The sequence below is a fragment of the Verruconis gallopava genome, assembly GCF_000836295.1.
Source record: "Verruconis gallopava strain CBS 43764 unplaced genomic scaffold supercont1.9, whole genome shotgun sequence".
NCBI lineage: Eukaryota > Fungi > Ascomycota > Dothideomycetes > Venturiales > Sympoventuriaceae > Verruconis > Verruconis gallopava.
In genome coordinates, this window is record NW_015622145.1 from 1 (window position 1) to 23,392 (window position 23,392).

Sequence of the window (23,392 nt, forward strand, 5' to 3'; positions counted from 1 at the left end):
ATCTCAGAAAAAAGTCGTTTGCGCCTTAGAGAGGGAATGGAGGCCATCTTTGAATAAGAAAAAGCGGGACTCCTATAACTATTTAAGCACTAGCCTAAGCTTGGGACAAGCTTAGTAAGGAGGGGAATGATGTTACAAGGTAACATGGTGATCACGTGAAGGGAGAGCGATCATGTTGATCATTCATGATCGAGGTGATCAGTCTGCATAAGCGAAAGGTTGTGATTCGCTCAGAAGGATTGAACGAATCAGGAATGCAGTTAGTGATCAGTCTGATCATTCATAATCAGAATGATCGCTGAGAATCAGGCAACAAGGACACTGGAACAAAGGTCTATATAAACATCCTGTCCCTACTGGCATTACACCTCTTTGTGATTCAACTGTCTAGTTTACCTAGTAGTTAGTTTAAATACATTCTCATACTCTTGAAGCTCAGACTATTCTAAGTCATAAACATAACTATCTTATTGTATTCCTTCCACAATAAGCTCTTGTTATACATTGTTCCTCTGCTCTAGGAAGCTAAACCCTTCCGAAGTGGCTTACATTAGTGAAGCTAGTCGGTATCAGGAAAGTATTCCTAACAATTATATACCCTATAATTAAAGGGTATTTATACTATATATAGTATTTAGCTTAGTTTACTTCATTAGTCATCAGTGTTAATACTTAATCCAGATATACTATTCCATATTTTGATACCACGCTTATGTCAAGCCCTTACAGGTGCACTCAGGTGATATCTATTATATCTTTCTAAAAACGCCTTACTTATAGTATATTATAGAGTAAGATTAACTACTATTAAGAAGGTATATAGGATTTTCCCATACTTTACTGCGAGTCCTGAGGGTATAAGCCTGGGTGTCAGTAGTTGTGATGACTGAATGAGGCTAGCTTTTTGCCTGATTAGGATTGAAGACGCCCGGATAGGCGACGTAGTAGAGAGTGGACACCTGCCGGACAGCACAAAATGTTAGCACCGATCGCAAATTTCGCCAAAACCTTGACCAAAGGAGCCTATGATGAAACATGATATCGTCAGGGCTTATAGGAAGAGCCTCTCTTGCGTACCGCCTTTCTCGACGTTGTCAACTGCACCCACCGTTTAGTCATTCTAAAACCAGATCACATAGTACTCTGCGACAAACCACGTCAGCAGAAACAACAGAAGCTAGCAAAATCGCACCAGCAACCACCTCCGAGAAGTCGATACCAGGACCGATATGGGCCTGGACAGAATCATTAAATTCATACACGCGCATGCACGCACGGCGACCGCATACAGTTCAACTTGTCTCTACTCTAATAATCTACCTTGTTGGCGACTTGACCGCACAGAGCATAGCCCCTACACCACAAGAGAACGATGGTGATACTGCCTGGAGGGTTTCATGGTACGACTTGCCTAGGACAGGGCGCGCGCTACTGATCGGGGGTCTGGCAGCCATTCCAGGATACCACTGGTTTCTATTTCTGTCTCGCAACTTCAATTATTCCTCAAAGGCAGGTAGCATTGCTCTCAAAGTACTCATCAACCAGACATTCTTTACGCCAATATTCAATACATACTTTTTCGGCATGCAGAGTCTGCTATCTGGCGCTGGATGGGACGATATTGTGAAAAGGGTGGAACATACGGTTCCTAGAAGTTGGTACAACAGCTGGAAGCTGTGGCCTGCAGTGACGGCGTTCAGTTTTGCATTTATCAAGCTAGAGCTTAGAGGACTGTTCGCAGGAGTCATCGCAATAGGATGGCAGACGTACCTATCTATCCTAAATCAACGTGCAGCTAGGCTAGAGGTTACCATGAAGGGGGAAAGCGACAGTGTCACTAACGTTGGGAAACCACAACATGCATGAATCAATGTTTTATAGAGCATGACAGAAGCAATCTGGAGCAGGGAGTTTCTCATTCACAATGTACCGCAAACGCATAAGACAAATTACCCAACGAATTATGAGGCAAAGCTAACCAGAGAAGACGTAGGGAATAGTGCAAGAGTAAGGGCTAGATCGGATCGGATCAATGTCCATTGTTTCATGATAACTAATGTACACCCTCCCAGCACCGATGTGGTGCAATCATGATGTTTAAAACCAACCCATTCCCGCATTCCCATAGTGAATCATCAACCTATAAACGCCTTACTGGACACACCATCCTTGCCGATCAAGTCGCCATAATGAATCAATATCGTCAAATGCATCTAGGATCGCTCACCACGGAGACGACGAGCAAGCTGGATATCCTTGGATTCTGCATAAATGTCAGCATACTATCTACAATCGATAAGACAGTAGGAACCCACGAATGGTGACACGCTTGGCATGGATAGCGCACAGGTTGGTGTCCTCGAAGAGGGAAACAAGGTAGGCCTCGACAGACTCCTGCAGAGCACCGATGGCAGATGACTGGAAACGCAGGTCGGACTTAAAATCCTGAGCAATCTCACGAACCAGACGCTGGAAAGGAAGCTTGCGGATAAGAAGCTCCGTCGACTTCTGGTAGCGACGAATCTCACGGAGAGCGACCGTACCAGGCTTGTAACGATGAGGCTTCTTGACACCACCCGTAGAAGGAGCCGACTTGCGAGCAGCCTTAGAGGCAAGCTGTTTACGTGGGGCCTTACCACCAGTAGACTTGCCTACGAGAACGTATTAACAAGATGGCTCAACCTTAAGAGTGAATGTGAAGGGTTGCGACAAGTGCACCAGGATGAAGAACCAAGTGATTCACTTTCGTCACTGCAAGTGCAACGAGTAATCGAGAAATGGCATACAAGAAAGATTAGTACTACTTACGGGCTGTTTGCTTTGTCCTGGCCATTGTAAATACTTGTTACTGTGGTGAAAGTGGTTGAAAGTGGAGATGCAGATGGAATGTGATGGGTTTTGTTGGGAGTGGATGAAAGGAGGATGGCGGAGTGGGCGGGCGAGAAGTACTTATGAGCGGGTGGCAAGGGCTTGTTGATCGGGCAGGTGCGCAGAAATGGGAGAACACAAGGCAGCCGTGTTTGGCCGTTAGCGCAATTTTCAAAAGGCGAGAAAAGTGATCAGAAAGCTGACAGTTTTTGCGATTGTCAGCTAGCCAATGGATGTGCAGAGAAGTTTTGATGTTCTGTCGTGTCGAGCGCGCTAAGCCTGAGCGGGCAGGCACGCTGGGGTGTCGGGCTTTGATGTGCAGCGCGCTCTGATGCTCTGACACTTTTAATGTTTCTGTGCACGGCTGCGCCTGCCAAGCGCTCACTTGATGTCACCAGCAGCGCCAGGGCGATATTGCTGGTCACCCAAATGTTGATCCAGACGCGCAACCCCAGGCCCTCAAATACCTCTAGCCCCCGCAGCCAATCTGCTTGTCCCTTCTCTCATCCCAATCCACCGTCCATCCGTACAGCTACCGTAAACAGGTCTCAGGTAGACTTATCTTCACCCATCACATTCTAAATTTCTTACATATTCGATCAACATGTCTGGACGTGAGTGCCCTTATGTCATTCACATCGTTGCCATACCCATTAACGCTTAATGACTGGCCATCGATGTGTGTTTATAGAAGTGCTGGGTTGCTGACATAACTATAGGCGGTAAAGGTGGCAAGGGCCTCGGCAAGGGTGGTGCCAAGCGTCACCGAAAGATTCTTCGCGACAACATTCAAGGTATCACCAAGCCCGCTATTCGTCGTCTTGCTCGTCGTGGCGGTGTCAAGCGTATTTCAGCCAGTACGTTTTTAGACCAGTGCATTATTTTACCATCACTGACGATTAGCAGTGATTTATGAGGAGACTCGTGGCGTGTTGAAGTCGTTTTTGGAAAGCGTTATTCGTGACGCTGTAACCTACACCGAGCATGCCAAGAGGAAGACTGTTACCTCGCTTGATGTTGTCTATGCTCTCAAGCGACAAGGCCGCACTCTGTATGGTTTTGGTGGTTAAGCTTTCTGTCTTTATGTATGGGTTATGACATCTCCGGTCGCCTCTACTGGGCCTCATTATTGCATGACCGGAAGGCTACGGCTTGGGTTGGGGTTACGGGATTGTGGTGTATCATAACACGAGGAGTCTTCGGTTTACATCAATGGGCAAATGATACCAGTATAATCCACATTCGTGTCAATGATTGGTCAATTGGTATTTCTAGAATTTGACTGTTTGCCTATGTTGCCACTCATGCATTCGGTGTCCCTGAATCATTTGACACATGGATTGCCCACTTCTAACCTGTGTGTACCAGAACTCGTCTTCATGAGAATTAAGACAAGGCTGCGTGGCATTTCGAAGTTGAATCCGGTCCTGCTTCGTTGCCTGCTCCTTTAATTTCCTTCAAATAATACCATATTGATCCAGATATAGACCCAACCTTGGTTCTATGCATTGTTTCGTTTCGTACTTCAGTCCTCTTTCAATGACCGATCAACATGAAGAGTGGGATATCCACACGCTTTTGGGGCTCTGACACTATTCAGATGTGCCTCGATTTGAAGCGCACTGCGAAGTTAAGGGTCCTAGTTTGCTAGCGGTTTCAAGATATATGGACCTGCTCGGTTTGGATGAGCCAAATTCTCTAGATCTGCATAATATGTTTGTGGAGATGGGGTCGACGAATATGATCATGCCGGCTAGGAGGCTAAACGCGCCGTTGCTCAATGCACTGCTCGAATACCGATCGCGCAAGGCTCGGAATTCTCGTAGAGCGCGGCAAAGAAAATAATTCGAGCCAGTGCAGACTGTTTGTTCGCTTTGTTAGAATACGACAAAACCCAATGTACTCACTCAAGCAGAAGCAACTGGAATGATACGAAGTGATACGTGTTAGTAGCTATAATTGCCGTGTTTAGATCTTGTTCTCTGGGCAAAGCTGGACTGCTAGGCTTCTGAGATTTAATGGCAGAGACATAGGGTCTTCGTCGGGGCTGAATTAACACCTTGATAGCGGATTTCGGAGAGGTCAATAGACAAATAATCATGACTAAATGGTGGTAGACGATCCAAAATATTAAACCATCTTCTATGGTGCCTATACATCAGTATGAGTTAATGACATAACCGTGTAAGTGCAGAAAAAGCAGAATATGAAATGTCTTGTAAACTATGTGACTTTTCTGGAATCATCTGGAACTTACAGGTAATAGAACAAAGCGAGTTTGGGTGATTTAAAGTGGGAAGGACGAAAGAGGTGGGTGAAATGGACTCGGCAGCGCTTCCCGGTGGCGGCGGGTCAATTACGGTGGGGAATTGAGCAAAGACACTATTTCGAACACGTTCCTTCTACTACCTCACCGCACCCGTCTTCTACAACCGTCCACATCACTTCACTACATTGAAATAGCTACACATACTCCAAAGCGCAGTACATCGTCTGAAGCCTCAAACTTTCATATTTGCATCTCAGTATTACTCGCCATCTAATACACTTGCCGCAGCACATTTTATTCATAAATCTGGCTGACCAAAGTCATGGCGCGAAATACCAACTCTACAAGAAGTGGAAGTTGTAGTAATAATGGTGGACAAGTCGACAACATTTCTCGCCGCAGCACGAGCTCTTCTCGTGCCCAAGTGAGAGCCAGCTGCTATATCGTCGATAATGACAGTATGGCCCTTGAGGGCTTCCATTACACTACCGGGGCTGGCGGGGTCGGGTAAGTTTGATTGTGAATGAATGCTTGATGCTTCTGCACTTTGTGGATATAGTTCGAGGCCATGAAATTTGGCTACCGCAACATTTCTTGAACTCCTTATCGGAACTCTTCATTCCATTTTATAGCGATTCGAAACTAATACTTGCTTTTCGCAGGTGGTATTCCTGAGGTTCATTCAGGAACGTCATCTCCCGACCGAAGCCCCCCTCTTACCGCGACAGTTGTCAATGTGAAGCATTCTGGATCGAAGAATGTTTGCGCGAAAAGAGAGGGGGCTGCGTTCACCATTGCGGAAGAGTGTGAGAGACTCTTCTGCGAGACACTCAAGACCATTTTCCTCGGTGATGGAGGTATGGTCTCGCAGGACTCGCTTGCGATGGGAACGCATTCAGACAGCTGGTTCGATCAAACGAATATAATCTCTAATCTAGCCGTGCAGCCTGTGCCCACGAACATTTCTCCATATTCAGCGGCTTTAGCACCCGTATATGCTAGCAGCCGTCGAAGTTTGACGGATTGGTTAGAGATGTATGACTATGTGGGAGGTTCACGTTTTAGAGGCTGTATCGTAGAGGGAGTCAAGGGAAGAAGCATGTTTATATTCTTTGAAGCGAGTATTCTTGACAGCGATCTTAAGCCAGGGTAAGTTCCAATCCCGATAGCATGCCAGAGACGTATTTGCTCACTTTTTTTCGAGTCTAATGGCTCTACTGGAGCTCTGCAGTGTACCAGAGGCAGAGTGCTCAAAGCTAGTAGTATGCGTAGATCGTGGCTTTGAGTCTCAATTTAGCCAACGACTTCTGCGTGACTTGGGTTGGGTAGGCTTCGAACCTATTACTTTGGACGAATGGTCTGGTAGTTCAGGAGTAACTAGTGATCGATGGATGTTTTTGAGTATGGAGGTTTGAGGAAACGATGCATTTTCACAGCGGAATTTCTGCTTTTCAACATTCATTGGCCTTTTCTTGGAGCAGTCAGGAAAGACCACAGGAAAAAGGCATTCGAGAGTGCTTTATGTTGTGGTAGCATATTATCCCTAATATTTGGTCATGATTAAGCTGAAGTTTATCCTTCAATTATGCGCGAGGCATATTGCTTGCCATAAGATTTCGACGTGTTTGAAGTAACCACTGGGCTGTCAAGGATGCGTAACCTTGTTTCCACTTCCATTTCTTTAAAAGTTTGTTTATTCTAACAAACTATTTTTTAATTATTTATACCCCAGAGTAATAATTCATATATATAAATTAAAGTCAACCTTATCGTAGTAATACTGCTCACGTGGGTCGTTACTTATGGAGGCTTTCGTGCAGGGAGGGGACACTTGAATAGTTGAAACGCCACAAGTGACGAACTCCTTTGCGGAGTTCGCAATCTGAATGGAGCAAACTGTCCAACTTTGCCTCATCTAAAGTCACCACATCGCGCGCTTGCAGTGCTTATGCTTCTAACATTACAAATTTGCTTGTTATAAGATGCAGCTGCAGAGTCCATCACATCGAGGAAAATTTCTCCTTTGGCTAACTGCTCTTTTGCCATCAGCATCGTCTTTTTACCTTCCAGGAGTTGCGCCTACATCGTACAAGATAGGGGACTCTGTCCCACTGCACGTCAACAGATTAACGCCGGCAGACAGCGAACAAAGCCCTAATGTACAATCCGTATTCGCATACGACTACTACCACCCCGAATTCCACTTCTGCAGGCCGGATGGCGGCCCGCAAGCCGTTTCTGAATCTCTCGGAAGCATCATCTTCGGCGACCGCATCTTCACCTCACCGTTCGAGCTAAAAATGGGCATTGATGAGGATTGCAAGGCTGTATGCGCACCTGTGGTGTTTGAGGGATCAGATGCAAAACTAGTCAACCTACGTGTTCTGCAGAACTACAATTTAAATTGGCTCATTGACGGATTACCAGCTGGCCAAATAAAAGAAGAGACCAACACAGGGGAAAGATTTGAAAGCCCGGGCTTCCCGTTGGGGTCTGTAGATGAGGTGGATGGCACTGCACTTCTTAATAACCATTACAACATTCTTGTGGATTATCACGAGGCGGGAGCAGGACAATTTCGCGTTGTTGGCGTAATAGTTGATCCTTCCTCGCGAGGCAACTCAAAGTTCGAGGATGGCAAAGCTGTGAGTTGTGGCGACACAAGTGTGCCGATGAAACTATCGGAGACTGCACGAACACGAGTTCTCTTCACGTATAGTGTGAAGTGGAATCTCTCGCCAACATCCTTCGCTACGCGGTGGGACAAGCTTCTTCACGTTTATGACCCCAAGATCCACTGGTTCTCATTGATCAATTCCGCTGTCATCGTATTGTTTTTGGTAGGGATGGTGTCAACCATCCTGCTTCGACTCCTTCGGAAGGACATTGCTCGCTACAACCGGCTGGATCAGCTACCTCTTGACGACTTTGGCGGGACCGGAATTATGGATGACGGGGTGCAAGAGGACTCCGGCTGGAAGCTAGTACATGGCGATGTTTTCCGGCCACCAAAATATCCGCTTCCGCTTAGTGTTATGGTTGGAAATGGAGCCCAGCTTCTCATGATGTCTGCAATGACAATTGGTAAGATTAGATGACGTGCAGAGGATTGATTATTGGCTGACTTTGATAGCATTTGCTCTTTTTGGATTTCTCTCTCCCTCTAATCGGGGCTCTCTCGGAACTGTAATGATCCTGCTCTACACTGTTTTCGGCTTTGTGGGTGGATATGTATCTGCTCGTGTCTACAAATTCTTTCACGGCGAAGGTTGGAAACGTAACTTTGTATACACTCCGGTTTGCCTTCCTGTCTTTGTATTCTCTGTGTTCTTCTTCCTGAATCTTTTCGTGTGGGCCCGTGGAGCAAGTGGTGCCGTTCCTTTCGGGACAATGCTTGTGCTTGTCTTGATATGGTTTGTCATCTCGCTGCCCCTATCTTTCGCGGGCTCATGGATTGGCTTCAAGAGCCCCGAGATTCAGGCACCCGTCAGGACCAATCAGATTCCAAGACAAATTCCTGAAACAAGAGGATATATGCGACCCATGCCTAGCATGCTTCTAGTTGGTATTCTACCGTTTGGAGCTATTTTTGTTGAGCTTTACTTCATCATGAATAGCATATGGACAGGGAAGGTTTACTACATGTTTGGGTTTCTATTCGTTTGTTTTGGACTTATGGTGATGACCTGCGCAGCCGTCACAGTGTTGATGATTTATTTCTTGCTCTGCGCTGAGAATTATCACTGGCAATGGCGATCCTTCTTCACGGCTGGGGCAAGCGCTTTGTACGTTTTTGCCTACGCTCTTCTTTACTGGTTCAGGACATTGAGCTTTACAAGTTGGACGAGTGGTGTACTCTACTTGGGATACAGTTTGCTTATCAGCGCATTATTTTTCATTATTACAGGTCAGTCAGTTTTAACATCATGCGATTTCCTACTAATGTTATTGCACAGGGTCAATTGGCTTCTTCTCTTCGTGGATTTTTGTGTTGAAAATATACGGCTCTATTAAAGTTGACTGAGGTTGTTCAAGGAGCTGTCCCAGTGTTTCTCTTTGAGGAGCCTTGCTTGTATTCCAAGGATGGGATCGATTTCTAAGGCGACGAAAGCTTGCGAAAAGTGCATAGCGTCTATCGTGTATTACAATGTAAAAACATCAAAGATTTAGTGCTGTTGTTTGATTCTTCCGCTACCAAGCGACTGCCCCACTTCAGATCTGGAGTTGACAACACAGAAGCCTGTTTCATTCCTTTCGAAGAGTAAGCTTGGCCATTAACGATCGTACGCGTATATCCATTCCCGAGAAATGCTCATTAATACTAAATACGCATTTCACCGAACCGAGCGAGTCAGGCGACCCGAAAGTGGTAGTTGTCAGAAGTGCCGTGATTCGCCGGCTAAGCAAGTACAGGCCGTGAGCGGAGAAGGGAAGCAAACTGCCGAGCAGATCACTTAAATGCTTCCAACTCATTCGTAAATCATGCAACCTAAAGAAAACCTCAGAGCCTTTGAACGAAATGCGAGACTTCAGTGACACCTTGAAACCATCGTCTGATGGCACCGCAATCCTGGAAGCGGAAAGAGCAAGATCCAACATCTTGGTGGATGAGCTTTCAAAACATCTTCTATCAAGAAACGATTTCCTAGAGCGTCAAAAGAGGATTACTGCCATCCTAGAGAAGGAGCCTCTCTTCAGGAAAGGTCAGCAACTGAATCTCAGTCGACCTGAGAGATACCATTTGGGACTTGCACGAGCAAAAGCACAACGACGGCTAGGGCGCGAACATGGCTGGGACGAAGAAGATTACAAGATGGCCGAGTATCTTACAGACGAGATGTCTCCTTTCCACTTGCATTATACCATGTTTGCCAATACAATAAAAGAACAAGCCAGTGATGATCAGAAAAAGACATGGATGCCACTAATTGACAGCTGGAAGATTTTAGGGGCCTATGCTCAAACTGAGCTAGGACACGGAAGCAATGTTCGAGGTCTGGAATGTGAAGCAAGATGGGACCCTAAGGCCAAGGAGTTCATTATTCACAGCCCATACTTGACAGCGAGCAAATGGTGGAATGGAACAATGGGTCGAACAGCAACGCATGCCATTGTCGTTGCGCAATTGCTCATTCCAAAAGATAACTCCCCTACAGCGACTGAGTTTGTACATCATGGCAATGTGTCATTTGTTGTGCAAATTCGAGATGAGAAAACACATCAGCCACTTCCAGGCATCATTATTGGTGATATTGGTCCGAAATACGGCTATACAAGTATGGACAATGGCTACATGCTATTTGACCACTTTAGGGTGCCTCATGATGCCATGCTTTCACGATATGTCAAAGTCAACCCGAATACTGGCGAGTTCACTCGAAAAGGTCACCCTGCAACTCTGTATGGAAGTTTGACTTTTGTTCGTGCAAACATTGTCCAACATTCTCGACTCGTTCTTGCACGGGCTGTGACTATTGCTGTTCGATATACCTCGATTCGAAGGCAATTCAGCGACCGTGATGCAGCAACGAAGAATGCGTCTGAATTACCTGTATTAGATTACCCGACTGTTCAAATTAGAATCCTGCCTCTTCTTGCAACTACGTTTGCGCTGCATTATACTGGAGAGGCTATGTATAATCTTTACTATCGTTCCAGGGCAGCAATTGAAAAGGGTGATTTTAGTTCCATCGCCGAACTACACAGCACATCTTCTGGACTGAAAAGCTTATGCACAACATACGCTGCGAATGGTATTGAAACTTGTAGGCGTGCTATGGGTGGGCATGGTTTCGGGGGAGGGAGCGGTTTGATCGGAATCAACAATGAGTAAGCTCTTGATGTTCCAGTCCTTTTACTACGTCTGATCAAAACAGTTATTTATCCAAGCCAACAGTGGAAGGAGATAATTGGATGATCACGCAGCAGGTAGCCAGCTATTTAATCAAGAAGATGGAGGCTGCGGTCAACACGCCAAGTGCTCCAGCCACGGACAAGACAGACGAGCTCTTCAAAATGTATCTTTCAACAAGGGATAATAGAACACCTGTATGTGTTCTCTCCCAGGGTTCCATCAGCAATGAAGCTATAATGGAAGCTTTCCGCTGGCGTGCGGCTGTGTTGGTAAGTTTTGTTCGTTGTTTGCAGGATGAAGTTGCTAACCTTGAAACACAGAGTTATCAAGCTTATCAAGACCGGGTTGTCAAGAAGAGGAAGTGGAACAGCTTACTGATAAAATTGCATAAGCTAAGTAATGGTAAGTTTTATGCCCGAATTAGACATCATCACTTAGAATAGCATAGTCTACTCGCAGAAGTTGCTCGTCGAGAACTTTTACGATGCGTTGCAAAGTTCGCCGCTCTCTGACACAAATGCCGCGGTTATGAATGACTTGTACCGTTTATATGCTTTACATACCATGGATGAAGATCCACTTTCATTCATAACGACTGGTGCTGTGACTTCCTCATCTATAGAGGAGCTAGAGGACGCGGTATTGCTACTTATGACGGAAAAAATTCGCCCGCACGCTGTTAAGCTTGTTGATGCCTGGGCCATGCCAGATTATCTGCTGGACAGTGCACTTGGTCGATCCGATGGTAAGGTGTATGAAGATCTTTGGGACCGCGCTCATCGACAGAATCCCCTGAACAAGGTCACTTTTAACGTGGATTGGGAAAGTGATGAGATCGTAAAAGGCAGTGGAGATGGTGGCAGGCATATATTGGCAAAGCTGTGATCAGAACCCATGTAGTTTAAGTCTTCGCCTCCAGTAGATGACTTAGTCATCATTTGAATGATTTTGTTCATGTGAACTCTCAGGTTGTGGATTGATTTGATTGTGTTTTGGCGAGGTCAGTGCACATAAGTTCCAGACGCACAGCTTCGGCCTTCGCAAACCCCGCTCGGGTTGACAAGCCCGCTTTCCCGCATCCTGGTCTTTCTCCACACCAAAGTTGTACCTCTCACGCATAATCTATCACAAAGCCTTAGCGCATGCACTACGAGAGCCGCAAATGTGAGTCCTATCAATTATCTGCACACGTGCCATATTCATTTAGCCGGCATCATGGATTCGAATTCTGTTCCCCGGCGAACCGCCAAAGCTTGTGTCATCTGTCACAAGAAGAAAATCAAGTGTGATTTGATACAAGGTTCCACAAAACCATGCACAGCTTGCATACGCGACGGGTATGAGTGTCGACCACGTCAACGGAAAAGGAAGCGTATATACACATTGGACAGCGAATCACCACCTCCAAAGACGCGAAAGGAGAGCAGCCACCAGTCGCCTAACAGCTTTGCATCACACACAGAGAACTCGATAGTTTCGCCGGGTTCTGTCAGAAATGCGGTCCATATCGCACCTGTATTACCTCAGGAGAATGGATTTGGTACTTCAGTTCCAACAGCACGATCCAACAATACTCCAATAAAGCGAGATGTAGACCGCACCACGGATTTATCTGGATCTACGGCACCAGAATCTGCTCATTCGACTGGAAGACCAAGTTTTAGCTACCAGACATCAAAGGTTAGCTACTTGGGTAGATCAGAATACATTGGTGATGATGTTCCCATTAATGACGAAGAGGACGCACCTCCACACTCGACAAGAGGACTGTCCGAGAAGGACATGGAGATATTACAGGTGCGGAAGGTGTTTGACTTGCCTCCAAGATCTACACGAGAGAATTTGATTGATAGTTTCTGGAAACGATGTTGGCCATGGACACCAATTGTCGAGCGACAATGGTTGGAAGGTCGGCCTCAAAATGAAATTTCGATCTTGCTCCTACAAAGCATGATGCTAGCTGGGAGTAGAGTTTCTTCGTCTTTTGTCGATACACGGTCTTCAGAAGAATACTACAATAAAGCTAAGATGTAAGTAGATCTATATCCTACCGTGAAAAAAGCTACTCACTTTAAATAGGCTCTTTTGGATGGGGGTTGAAAAAGACCCCATGATCATGACCGTCGCATCCGTGGTCCTTAATTGGTGGAATCCGGAAAGTCCAGAACATTATTCCATTGATACAAGTGGATTCTGGGTAAGAATAGCTGTTGGGTTATCATATCAACTTGGACTTCATCGTGACCCCGGAGACAAGCCAGATGCTGGACTTCGACGTCGTCTATGGTGGTCACTGGTTACACGAGATAATTTGATCAACGCAGGCCACGGTAGACCACGTTCAGTTGCGTTGAAAACAACGGATGTACGGTTGCCGACTGTCGAAGACTTTTCTGGCGACTCACAAGCAGCTGAAACTTTTTCTGCCTATGTGAATATTTCTATGATCCTAGGCGATCTTACGCAATACTTTCTTCAGAAAGGCCGATTTAGCAGTAAGAAGCAATCTTTGGGGGACAGGGCCTTTCGATGGGTGAAAACTTTACCAGAGGCGCTGCAGTTATGCTATCCTCAACCCGAGCGACCTCTTCGTCCTTATAGTTTCGAGGCTCGGCAATTGCACGTACAGTACTTCGTCGTGCTGACCATACTAAATAAGTCAACGCCACCAGCAAACAGTCCGTCGACTGCATCTCTGCTAGCATCATCTTTCATCGCGGGCATTTTTCAAGATTTCCTCGCTCGAGACGAGCTCCGTTACCTTGGACCGATCTTCACTTTCTATCTGCTTACAGCTGGAGTCACATTGCTTTCTAGCTACAGGTATGCAGGACTCTGGCACGTAGCGGAAAGAGACCTCGAGGTCATTTTCAAATCACAAGAAGAATTAGGAAAAAGATGGCCAACTGCAATAGGTTCTCTAAAGCGTCTTAACGATGTAAGATCTCGGGTTTTAAAGTGTCAAAGATTGTCATACTTTCCGGAAAACAACATGACGATTGAACAAGCGCAATTTTTTGATGGATTTGGTCCAGATCTTTGTCGAGGCTGGAATATGTTGTATCCTGGGGCGAGCTCGCAGCAGGCGACCCGAGACTTGATGACTGCAGGCATCTTAACAGAATTGTACACGGAGACTGCTCATGAAAGTACGGAAACCAATGGTGTTGATGACATCTCCTTTGATACGCAACTGTTGGACACTCAGTGGTCATTAGACCCGTACAGAGGAGTTGGTAATTGGTTGTTTAATGATTGGCAAGGACCTTCTTCATTCTGGTGAATTTCATTATTTGTATTTGCAGTGTTGTTCCCTGGTCGTACGAATGGCTAAGGACTACCTTTCCAAATTTCTCTTTATGTTTGAAAAAATTTTTTTGGATTTGTTTTTTTGGCATTATCTGCAAGATTACCTCACATTACTTGCACCCTTTCGTCAAGATTCGTGACAAGGCTGGAAAGAAGGCTAACAATTACCGAAAAATGCCGACTATGCCCCATCAAACTATTGCGGGGTTAACCGCAGGAACAGCTTTTATGTCGACATCGAACATCAATTATTTTGTTCAGCTGTTCATAAAGTCTAAGGGTGAACATAACTGTTTTCTTGACCAAAGACTAGAAAACACCTATGGCGTCACCGAACTTGTCAATCGACTGCCATGATGGCAACATGTAGGTCCAGGAAGTCAGGTTGTTAGCTTCACTATTTAACGATACTCTAGTTATATAATTACAATGAAGAAGGCACCCGAGAACAGAATAAACGTCAAGTTTGCTCAAGAGTTGATTCAAGCATTGAGATCGATTGAGCAAGCACTAGGCAAGGACGCCGAGGGCGCAGTCATTATCAAAGGTTCGATTACTAGAGTTGCCTACCGCTAGTGCGAGCTTAACAAAGGAAGATAGGGAACGACGAGAAATTTTGGTGCACCGTACAAACCATGCTTCTAGAGATGCGTTGAACGGTCTCTGATTTATTGGCAGGGCCTCGAACTTGATGAATCGGATACAAATCCACATGCAAACAGCGATGGCTTTTTTCCACTTCTTGCAACACTTCTTGATTATCCATTCCCAACCATTGCTTTAATCACAGGTCACACCTTTGGAGGAGCTTGTCCGTTTGCTCTTTCACATGATTACAGGATTATGTAGGCCATTAGCCGAGTAATTCCCAAACTGCACGCTCATGACCAACACTAATATTCGACAGGAATTCAAAAAGAGGGTTTTGGAGTATGCCACCTGTAAACCTTGGGCTTCACTTTGATGGCATCGGAACACTCCCACGACTCAAGCTACAACCTCAAGTTGCGCGAAAGATGCTCTTGGAAGCCCATCGATGGACGGGTAAAGAAGCGCTTGTAGATGGCATTGTTGACGAAGTTGCAGATCCTGAGGTCATGCTGGATAGAGCACTAGAGCTTGCTAGAAAGGTGCGCTCGAAGTCGAAAATGGGCGTATACGCATTATTAAGAAACGAGTTGTGGGGCGAGGCTGCGGCTAAACTTAGAGCGATTAGCTACGTGCATGGCAGGATGACTTCATCTCCTGCCAAGGCAAAGATATGAGCAATGTATCGAGGAAATGACTCTATATTGATCTATCATAATACCTAGGTTTAAGCTGAAATCTTATGATCAGATTAATCTATAGTTGAGGCTTTACGGATTCACTTGAAGCAGAAATAAAGACCATCCTCATATAGCGATAACCAAATTTCCACCAAAAAAAAACCGATTTTGGGACTGAATAAATATTCCCTTCGAAGAAATTGATATCCGTTCACTAGATAGTCGAGTGCTAGGAACAGGGATTGGAGCTTGATACTTGTATAGTGACTATAATATATTTGTAAGCAGGGGATGCTATTGCTATTCAATGTAACATGCAATAAATTGGGCTTAAAAACCTACTCGGAAAAAAAGCTTACAGATTCTTCAGGGGATTGTGATGGCTTGCCCATAGATTATTGTCAGTGTCGCTTTCTCGGTAGCCTCGACTAATTCATACATAAGGTACTTAAACAAGTCCGTTCGTTTAAAGAAAGATTACTCGCGCACTCTTGATTAGGTTCAGGACGCCCAATACATGACGGAATTGTCGAGTTCGCGGAACACGAGAGTCAAAAAATTGTTTCATTAAAGTACTCGGCATGAGCTGTGCGCTGTAGTATCTCAGTGTCATAAAATTGTGAGCAGCTCAGAGATCAAACATGCAGTTGCGCATTTGCAGCTCGTACGTGGAATTCGATGCAGCCAAAAACGTGATAAAGCCCCCCTCGGGCTCAACTACTGCAGACGACGTCCTGCGCAGCATAAACATAGCTAAAGAATCGCAGCACGACTGTGAATTTTGGACAAGCCAAAGGCAGTCAAAGAGTTGCGGCTATTCTTTGGCCATAACAAGCAAATGAAGTTTGCGCTTCGCAGAACTCGACACAATGATTTTCTCCTCCTCCTCCTCCTCCTCCTCCTCCTCTTCTTCTTCTTCTTCTTCTTCTTCTTCTTCTTCTTCTTCTTCTTCTTCTTCTTCTTGTGCTGCTTGTGCTGCTTGTGCTGCTGGTTCTGCTGGTTCTGCTGATAATGATGATGTTGACAGTACTATATGAGACAGCAAATTTTTGTGGCGATGAGCTCCTCAGGGATCCTCCGAAATTCCCTTGTTGTGCACACATGCTTTCTTCTGTCCGTCACTGTCAAAACCTAGAGCATCAAGTTGACGTATCAGTTCACTGATTCGAATAACCTTCTCGATCTGTTCGGGTAGCAATGAAGCGCCCGATTCCTTTTTGTCTTTCAGCTCTCTTGCTTGCCTCAGTCTTTTCATGAGCTTCTTTGCCTCCTTCTGCCTTTTGACCTCGGGATCCAGCTCTTCGGAGACGTCGTCGTTTTTGTCCAGCGCAGAGATAGACTTTTGCGAATCTATAGTGCTGTTTTCTTTCTTTTCTGCAGCTTCTTTCTTTCGGGCCTCTCTTCGCTTGGCACTTTTGCTGGCATTACTTGTGTACTCTTGCCCCTTGCTACTGCTGTTAATAGAGTATTCGTTGGCCAACTCAGAGCCTACAACGTCTCCTTTCCCTCTATTTCTAAAAGCCTCAGCTGTTCGGTTCTTGTATTTTTCTATATCTTCGGGGGGCCGATATCCAGGCCGGATTTTAATTTCTTTGCGTACAGAGCCATCAGCTCGGACTGATGAAGGTATGAGACGCGTGCCGTCTGCGTCTGTGGTGATTCCTGATTTAGTAACGTTCTGCATTCTGTCATTCTTCGCCATGAAAAGTTAAAGAAGGTGGGATTCGTATTTCATTCAAGTAGAGAAATATTTAGGAATGGGACTTTTCTTTGCTAAATTCAATTCCACGAAGGATGAAAGTTCCGCTCGGGTGAAATTGGGGGAGGTTCTCAGAACGGACCAATCAAACGTGAATCCTGCTTGTGTTCGAAAGTCTCCCGTCACGGACTTTCTTCTGCTTTTGCGTTGCAACGTACGTACACTACACCTTCGCGCGCAATCATTCATAGGGCATCCTACAGCCTCTCGTACTACATAATGGCAGGGGTAAGTTGTGCTCCAACTCTTCTACAAGCTTCAATAGTGTAATTGACGCCTGCGCAGCTCAGCTCAACCATCTACAAGTACTCCGTCGTCATCTACTCACGTTCTTCGCAACCGCTAATTGTTCGTTCAGCACCTTTTTCCGCAGCAATGCTGTCATGCTGTGCACTGTATTCACTTCTGCTTTCGCCATTCAAATGTAGGATGATTTATGAGACATGATAACAGATGCATGGGCCACTAATAATGGGTACTTCAGAGCATTTGATGCAGGATCGACTAAGGTGTGGGACAGCATCAACAAAGGCGTAATTCCTCCAGACAATTGATGAATTCTCGACTATGTGCTGACTATGATAGCGACAATGGAAAGATATCAAACAGAGATATATGACACAAGAAGAGGAGGAGTAAGCCTTGCTTCCTGGTCACGAATGCCTCTGCCAATCCGTAATATATATTTACATCTCATGTATATTGGTGTACCATAGCGAAGAGCTTAACAAAAGAGAAGAGCCTAGCTCGGAATAGTGGAACATCAATTTTGCCTCATTGAGCTAACTTTCGCCTTGAGCACTTTGCAACTTCCGGCACATTACATTTAAGCATATGCTACAAATTATGCACAGGCTCAAGATACGTAGCCCATTATGTAAGTTTGGCCATATGTAAAAGTGATGGAGGGCTTGTGATGTCTTACAAAGGACTATTTTACTACCCATATCGTATACGCTGGACAAAATACAATCTGATTATGATTTTCCAATGCAGTCAAACATCTGCCACCATGGACTCTAAGCGGCCCTCTTAAGTGCATGGTAGCCATCATTAGAAAACATCGAATATGTGATTCATCGCAAACTTTGAACTAGAGCCAGCATCTCCCTGCAAGAAGTACAACACCCCCTTGAGATGTTGATCACATCAACACATTCCTAAGTTATCGAAGCCGTAAACTCTCCTCATCCATGATACCGTACAACTCCTCGAGTAAGCCAGCTATTTTATCGATTTCTGACGATAATTGGCCAGTGACAAGTGCGTAGGCGTACAGAAGCTCATAATCTTCGTCACTTGCAATATTTTTGCCAAGCGTATTCTTTCTGAATTCAAAAAGTTTTGCCAAGAATTGATCGCGGGAAGGTTCAATGCTAGGTACAGCATCGGTGATAGGGTACGCAAGTTGCATGGACGAGGCGAGGACTAGAGCAATTAGCATGGCAAAGAAATCTGAGCGATGTGTACCTACCAGAGAATAAATGGCAGACTCCGGCCGAAAGTCGCGTACGTTCATCCTTCGCGTATCTCAGTAGCTCCGCCTCACCTGGACTAGCTTTCAAATCCTTAACAATAATTGTGTTCATTGCAATGAATGCACCCATCACACGTCTCGTGGCTTCTAGGATTTTCTTCATTAAATCATTCGGAAATGGACCTCTGAGTTCGAACTCATGTGATGCAGATTCCCTCAGGCCTTCTAGATGCCCGAGAAATCTCTGCAACTCAAGCGACTCGCGTATATCCATATATTGATTTCTCTCTTCATCGTGATCGATCAGAATCGAAAGAGGATCTCTTTTCCAGATGAGACCCATCCGTAACCATAAGAGTGCTATGCCTTGCTTGAGCTTCTTTCGAGCACTGATAGGGTAGATGATTCTGGTAATTATGAGACCCCATAAACAGCCAACGAGGACAGCAGCTACACGGTGGAGAACAATCTCCCAAATCACAGGACTGATACCGCCCTCGTCATCGTCGTCGTCATCATCTCGAACACTTAAGCTGTAGGCATAAAGCGCAGACAAGTTGTACGTGAGCATGATAAATCGGCCCATAGGCCCTTTACCACGTCCAACAATGATATAAAAACAGCCGAGGGAAACTATCCATCCTAGAAAACAAAGCAGCCAAGGATTCTTGTTGCTAATGATCCAGGTAGTAACAGCAAGGAGAGCACCGAGACATGTACCGAGAAAGCGTTGTAAACCTGTGGTGTTTGAGGCGCCGATAGTCATGCTACATACCAGCATATAAGACAAAAGACCCCACTCACCACGCCAATGAGAATAAATAGGCTGTGTTTCTGGAATGAATGAAAACATGGCATATAAAAGAGCGCCTATTCCAACCTTCAGCGCGAAGCGTATGTCCTCCCTCCTCAAAAAGCTGAACATTCTCCACATAATTTCGTACCAGAAGGTCCTTAGCTGCCCATTTTTTGTTCTTAAGCCAGGCGAGATTTCTTGTCTGGGTGTTGGCAAGGCCATTGACATGCGACGAGCTGCTGTCTCCTCTTGAAGTCTCATTTCCGGAATTGGGTCCGCGGATCGTAAATTGCTTGGTATCCATCTCCATTTATGCCATGAATATAACCAAGTCCAAGACCTGTGATTTTCGTCAACTATAGCATCGAGCTCTTCTAGAATATCGAGATAGACGATGGTATCTTCAGCAAAGTCCTGAAGAGAAGAGCTGAAATGTCCACAGCTTGCGGCAACTTCTTCGTAGTCGGCAGCTTCTTCTGGTGACTGCGCACTTGCTATGGCTCGCGATCTGTACAAGCTTTCAAGAGCCTTTTGCCTTGCTTCAGAAAATAGTTGCTTCGCATCAAGTAAACTTCGCCGAAAGTTGTTATTGACTGTTATGGTATGTTCTGAGCCTGGTTCAAAGGGTAGTTCGTTCAGAACACCCTTCAATGTGAAGGCAAGCGATTTCATGGATGGTCCGAGTTCCCTAATAAACAAAGAGAAGATCTCTGATGGCCCAGAAGAAGTCTGTGGCTCCACAATTGTTCGCGCTAGACGAGAAGTTTCTGCGAAGGCGCTACATTCTACGTCTTCCGGCTCCTCTGTAATGGGTTGAAGATGCTTGATATGATCCAAATCAAGACGTAAGATTGACGGTGAGTTAGATACTGTTTCGAGCTCTTGAGGAACCGGTGTGTTAGTTCCCTGATGCGACCTGCTTAAAAGCTCGAACTGAGTCTCGGCCGCAGATCTCAGACCAGTCAAACTTTGTCCAAGTCTTTCAATGCATTTCACGAGCTTCTTTTCTGCTTTATGGATGCTTTCAGTGCCTTGAATATAGTGTTCGAACTTTGCTTCCCGAAGATCCTTGACCATCGAATTGAATGTGCTTCTATATCGACTGGTCAGTGATGTAAACGAGGCACCTCTCACATCGCTTTCCTGTCCCGACAAAAAACTTCGGGTTATCACTGTTAGGATGTTTTCTTGCAGATCAGTGATTCTTTTGAAATCTTGGCGTAATGCTCGCCGTGCGAGCTGCGGTTTGACTAAGAAATTGACTGCTATGGCGGCAAACATCCCCATTCCTATCATCTTCAAGACCTGGAGCACCTTGATGTATGAGAAACGTCCTTCTTGGACAGCACCTTCTTTTGTCAATACGGTAATTATCGCAAGAGAAGTTAGAGAGCAGGCAACGTTAACCAGCGGGTTTCCAAGTCGTTGCTTGGTCCATCCAACCAAACCCAACCCTCCGCCACAAAAAAACACAAGAACAACTGCATGACCAAGTTCCAGAAGGCCCTGGCGGCGGAAAAAAATGGACACAGCCATACTGGAGAAGGAGACGAACGCTGCATATGCAAAGGCGATCATCGCCATCACGGTTGCTTCTGCCATGCTTCCTGCACTTCTTGCTGAATGGAAATATACGGTTACGGTAGCAACCATATGTTTTCCGTCATTACGCCCCAGCAAACCTGAAATGGGTGCCACGAAGGTTGCAAGGCTACCCAGTGTGTAGGCTAGCGAGCACTTAAAAACCCCAATGCCCGTGTTGGATGTCCAGAATTCGTATTGATGTTTTAGTATGCCTTCAATTAGCTCAAAAGACGCATTACGAGGCTTCGAAGGCCGGAAACTTGATGAACGAGTGAGTAGCGGCTCTTGTTCGCCTCCATTACCGTTGTCATTGCCATTGGGAGAAAGCGTGCGCACGCTGCGCAGTGTGAATGCTTTCTTTATGCGCTCGCCAGTTTTCGGTAAGATGAGGGTAGCCTGTCGCAGCTAGGCAAGAGTTCAGTATGTGGTAGTCCTATGCAGCGTGTGTCTCAAAAAGTCTCACCTTGGGACGTGGTTGTGCATAATCAAGTGTAAAAGGCCTGCTCAAAGGAGACTCATTGCTGCCCATGGTGCTTTGCTTTCATGGAAAAATCCACACTTTTTGAGGCGTGCAGAGCATGTTCCCACATCTCGTTTGGCCACGAGCTTTGTTGTATTGAGACAGCGTTGCTGGTTTGATGGCAGAAGATGAATATTGGCGCAAGTTTACCACGATTGGTCGAAGCAGACTAGAAGCTGAAGCCAAACTTGAACTGGGTGAAACCCGTTCGTATTGGACAGAAGATCATAATAACCACTGCATGATTCAAGTGATATCTACGAAAAGGGCTTCAATGGTCAAAACAAATGGTTTAACTATCTTTCAACTGCAATGAGTTCATTGTTGGGCGGCTTGTAACTACTCAAGACACTCGTGATGCATTGCGACAGCTCACAAAAGTTCTGCATGTCCTATGGTTCACTGTCTACAACAGCTCTGAGTACGGCTTTCGTTTTTCGGTCCCTCTCCTCCGTGTCTATTTGACCGTACGCTACTGCCGCTTCGTTTGAGATCCTTTCTTCCCAGTCACCGTCGCCAAAATTTACTCTGCCCATATCATCCCAACACTGCTGGACTGTGCTGCCAATATTCTTGAACCACCACGCTAATCCCCCAGAACCACCTCCAGCATGATAGCTCTTGAATGGACCTGCTATAGCCCATCTTGGGCCCATCGACGTTGTCACAATGTTGTCCACCTCCCGAGCACTAACTACACCCTCATTCACCAGATGGACTGCCTCCCTAAGCAGAGCAAAGGCAAGACGATTTGCAACAAATCCGATTGTCTCTTTGCGTATCACAACCGGTTCTCGTCCTCGATGTCGCCAAAATTCCAGAGTCTGATCTATGTATTTTTGATTTGTACATGGCGAAGGAACCAGCTCTAGTAAAGGCATGATATGAGGAGGATTGAAAGGATGTAAAACCAATAGTCGACATTTGTCTTTCATGTCTTCGCTTTGTATTGAAGCCACGATGCCTGAAGTACTGCTCCACAGAAGTGCTGTCGGCGACACGTGTTGCTCTATCCGAACCCAAATACTTTTCTTGAATGCTGTATTCTCAGGGCCTTGTTCCTGGACAATCGTAGCTTTGGAGAGGGCATTACGCAATGTTGATGCTGACGTCGATAGTCTGATTTCGGATACAAGATCATGCTGTAACGGGTTGAGATACCTTGGTAAGTTTTCACAAACATATTCTTGGAGATCAGGTCTAATATCGTGGATCGTCAGTTGGTTAGGATTGGACAGAAATTGAAGGTGAAGTGCAGCAAATGCCAGGCCTATAGTTCCAGCGCCAATGAGTACAACATGATTTTTAAAATCACGAAAAGCAGGCATTGCAGATGCAATAGATTCAGACATCGAGATAATAGAAAAATGTTTTTATCGTCGAAAAGGGGATCTTCAACTCTTGTACTCTTTTCCAAGCACGAAGGGGAACCCTTGATTTGTGCGAGTTTAAAAATCGGTTACAGGTAACCGAATACGTGTGACGCTGTTTTGGAAGTACGAAAGATGGAGGATAATCTTAAGTGGGAAAAGGGAGAAGGGAAACCAGACCGAATTCGTGTGAGTGCGAATCGAAATTCATGCTGAATTCGCGAGTAAGTTTATGGAGATGTGCTTCTCGGTTCCGAAGTCAAGTACGGGCAATAGTGTTGGACTGCCTCATGATTTGAGCAAATGAAGCTTTGACCA

General features: G+C 45.5%; 12 protein-coding genes across 12 annotated transcripts; 8 read left to right on the forward strand and 4 right to left on the reverse strand.

The window, feature by feature from the left end:
- The first annotated feature begins 983 nt into the window (after positions 1-983).
- On the forward strand, positions 984-2,109 carry PV09_03328 (uncharacterized protein). The gene has a single exon (XM_016356515.1). It carries the CDS (start codon positions 1,036-1,038, stop codon positions 1,864-1,866), a length of 831 nt encoding a protein of 276 aa, XP_016215308.1. The 5' UTR covers positions 984-1,035; the 3' UTR covers positions 1,867-2,109.
- Positions 1,801-3,101, reverse strand: PV09_03329 (histone H3). Its single transcript, XM_016356516.1, has 3 exons — positions 2,809-3,101; positions 2,316-2,651; positions 1,801-2,263 (listed from the first exon to the last, which is right to left on the reverse strand). The coding sequence occupies exons 1-3, from the start codon at positions 2,831-2,833 to the stop codon at positions 2,214-2,216; spliced, it is 411 nt and encodes a 136-aa protein (XP_016215309.1). The 5' UTR covers positions 2,834-3,101; the 3' UTR covers positions 1,801-2,213.
- Positions 3,102-3,240: 139 nt separating this feature from the next.
- PV09_03330 (histone) lies at positions 3,241-4,361 on the forward strand. Its single transcript, XM_016356517.1, has 3 exons — positions 3,241-3,482; positions 3,588-3,725; positions 3,775-4,361. Exons 1-3 carry the CDS (start codon positions 3,473-3,475, stop codon positions 3,936-3,938), a joined length of 312 nt encoding a protein of 103 aa, XP_016215310.1. The 5' UTR covers positions 3,241-3,472; the 3' UTR covers positions 3,939-4,361.
- Positions 4,362-5,279: 918 nt separating this feature from the next.
- PV09_03331 (uncharacterized protein) lies at positions 5,280-6,902 on the forward strand. Its single transcript, XM_016356518.1, has 3 exons — positions 5,280-5,644; positions 5,800-6,286; positions 6,342-6,902. The coding sequence occupies exons 1-3, from the start codon at positions 5,590-5,592 to the stop codon at positions 6,550-6,552; spliced, it is 753 nt and encodes a 250-aa protein (XP_016215311.1). The 5' UTR covers positions 5,280-5,589; the 3' UTR covers positions 6,553-6,902.
- A 96-nt stretch (positions 6,903-6,998) lies between these two features.
- Positions 6,999-9,312, forward strand: PV09_03332 (uncharacterized protein). The gene is made up of 3 exons (XM_016356519.1): positions 6,999-8,221; positions 8,271-9,044; positions 9,094-9,312. Exons 1-3 carry the CDS (start codon positions 7,120-7,122, stop codon positions 9,159-9,161), a joined length of 1,944 nt encoding a protein of 647 aa, XP_016215312.1. The 5' UTR covers positions 6,999-7,119; the 3' UTR covers positions 9,162-9,312.
- Positions 9,313-9,656: 344 nt separating this feature from the next.
- PV09_03333 (uncharacterized protein) lies at positions 9,657-11,876 on the forward strand (the record flags this gene model as incomplete). Its single annotated transcript, XM_016356520.1, has 4 exons — positions 9,657-10,966; positions 11,014-11,260; positions 11,312-11,393; positions 11,440-11,876. The coding sequence occupies 4 exons, from the start codon at positions 9,657-9,659 to the stop codon at positions 11,874-11,876; spliced, it is 2,076 nt and encodes a 691-aa protein (XP_016215313.1).
- A 330-nt stretch (positions 11,877-12,206) lies between these two features.
- On the forward strand, positions 12,207-14,274 carry PV09_03334 (uncharacterized protein; the record flags this gene model as incomplete). Its single annotated transcript, XM_016356521.1, has 2 exons — positions 12,207-13,021; positions 13,071-14,274. 2 exons carry the CDS (start codon positions 12,207-12,209, stop codon positions 14,272-14,274), a joined length of 2,019 nt encoding a protein of 672 aa, XP_016215314.1.
- A 348-nt stretch (positions 14,275-14,622) lies between these two features.
- PV09_03335 (uncharacterized protein) lies at positions 14,623-15,565 on the forward strand (the record flags this gene model as incomplete). Its single annotated transcript, XM_016356522.1, has 5 exons — positions 14,623-14,666; positions 14,717-14,847; positions 14,901-14,926; positions 14,979-15,145; positions 15,208-15,565. The coding sequence occupies 5 exons, from the start codon at positions 14,623-14,625 to the stop codon at positions 15,563-15,565; spliced, it is 726 nt and encodes a 241-aa protein (XP_016215315.1).
- Positions 15,566-16,477: 912 nt separating this feature from the next.
- PV09_03336 (uncharacterized protein) lies at positions 16,478-17,380 on the reverse strand. The gene has a single exon (XM_016356523.1). It carries the CDS (start codon positions 17,268-17,270, stop codon positions 16,635-16,637), a length of 636 nt encoding a protein of 211 aa, XP_016215316.1. The 5' UTR covers positions 17,271-17,380; the 3' UTR covers positions 16,478-16,634.
- Positions 17,381-17,431: 51 nt separating this feature from the next.
- Positions 17,432-18,305, forward strand: PV09_03337 (uncharacterized protein). The gene is made up of 5 exons (XM_016356524.1): positions 17,432-17,555; positions 17,613-17,632; positions 17,686-17,751; positions 17,812-17,860; positions 17,913-18,305. The coding sequence occupies exons 1-5, from the start codon at positions 17,547-17,549 to the stop codon at positions 17,964-17,966; spliced, it is 198 nt and encodes a 65-aa protein (XP_016215317.1). The 5' UTR covers positions 17,432-17,546; the 3' UTR covers positions 17,967-18,305.
- On the reverse strand, positions 18,205-21,842 carry PV09_03338 (uncharacterized protein). The gene is made up of 3 exons (XM_016356525.1): positions 21,648-21,842; positions 18,802-21,589; positions 18,205-18,755 (listed from the first exon to the last, which is right to left on the reverse strand). Exons 1-3 carry the CDS (start codon positions 21,711-21,713, stop codon positions 18,493-18,495), a joined length of 3,117 nt encoding a protein of 1,038 aa, XP_016215318.1. The 5' UTR covers positions 21,714-21,842; the 3' UTR covers positions 18,205-18,492.
- A 251-nt stretch (positions 21,843-22,093) lies between these two features.
- On the reverse strand, positions 22,094-23,284 carry PV09_03339 (uncharacterized protein). The gene has a single exon (XM_016356526.1). The coding sequence runs from the start codon at positions 23,054-23,056 to the stop codon at positions 22,097-22,099; it is 960 nt and encodes a 319-aa protein (XP_016215319.1). The 5' UTR covers positions 23,057-23,284; the 3' UTR covers positions 22,094-22,096.
- Between the last annotated feature and the right edge of the window lie 108 nt (positions 23,285-23,392).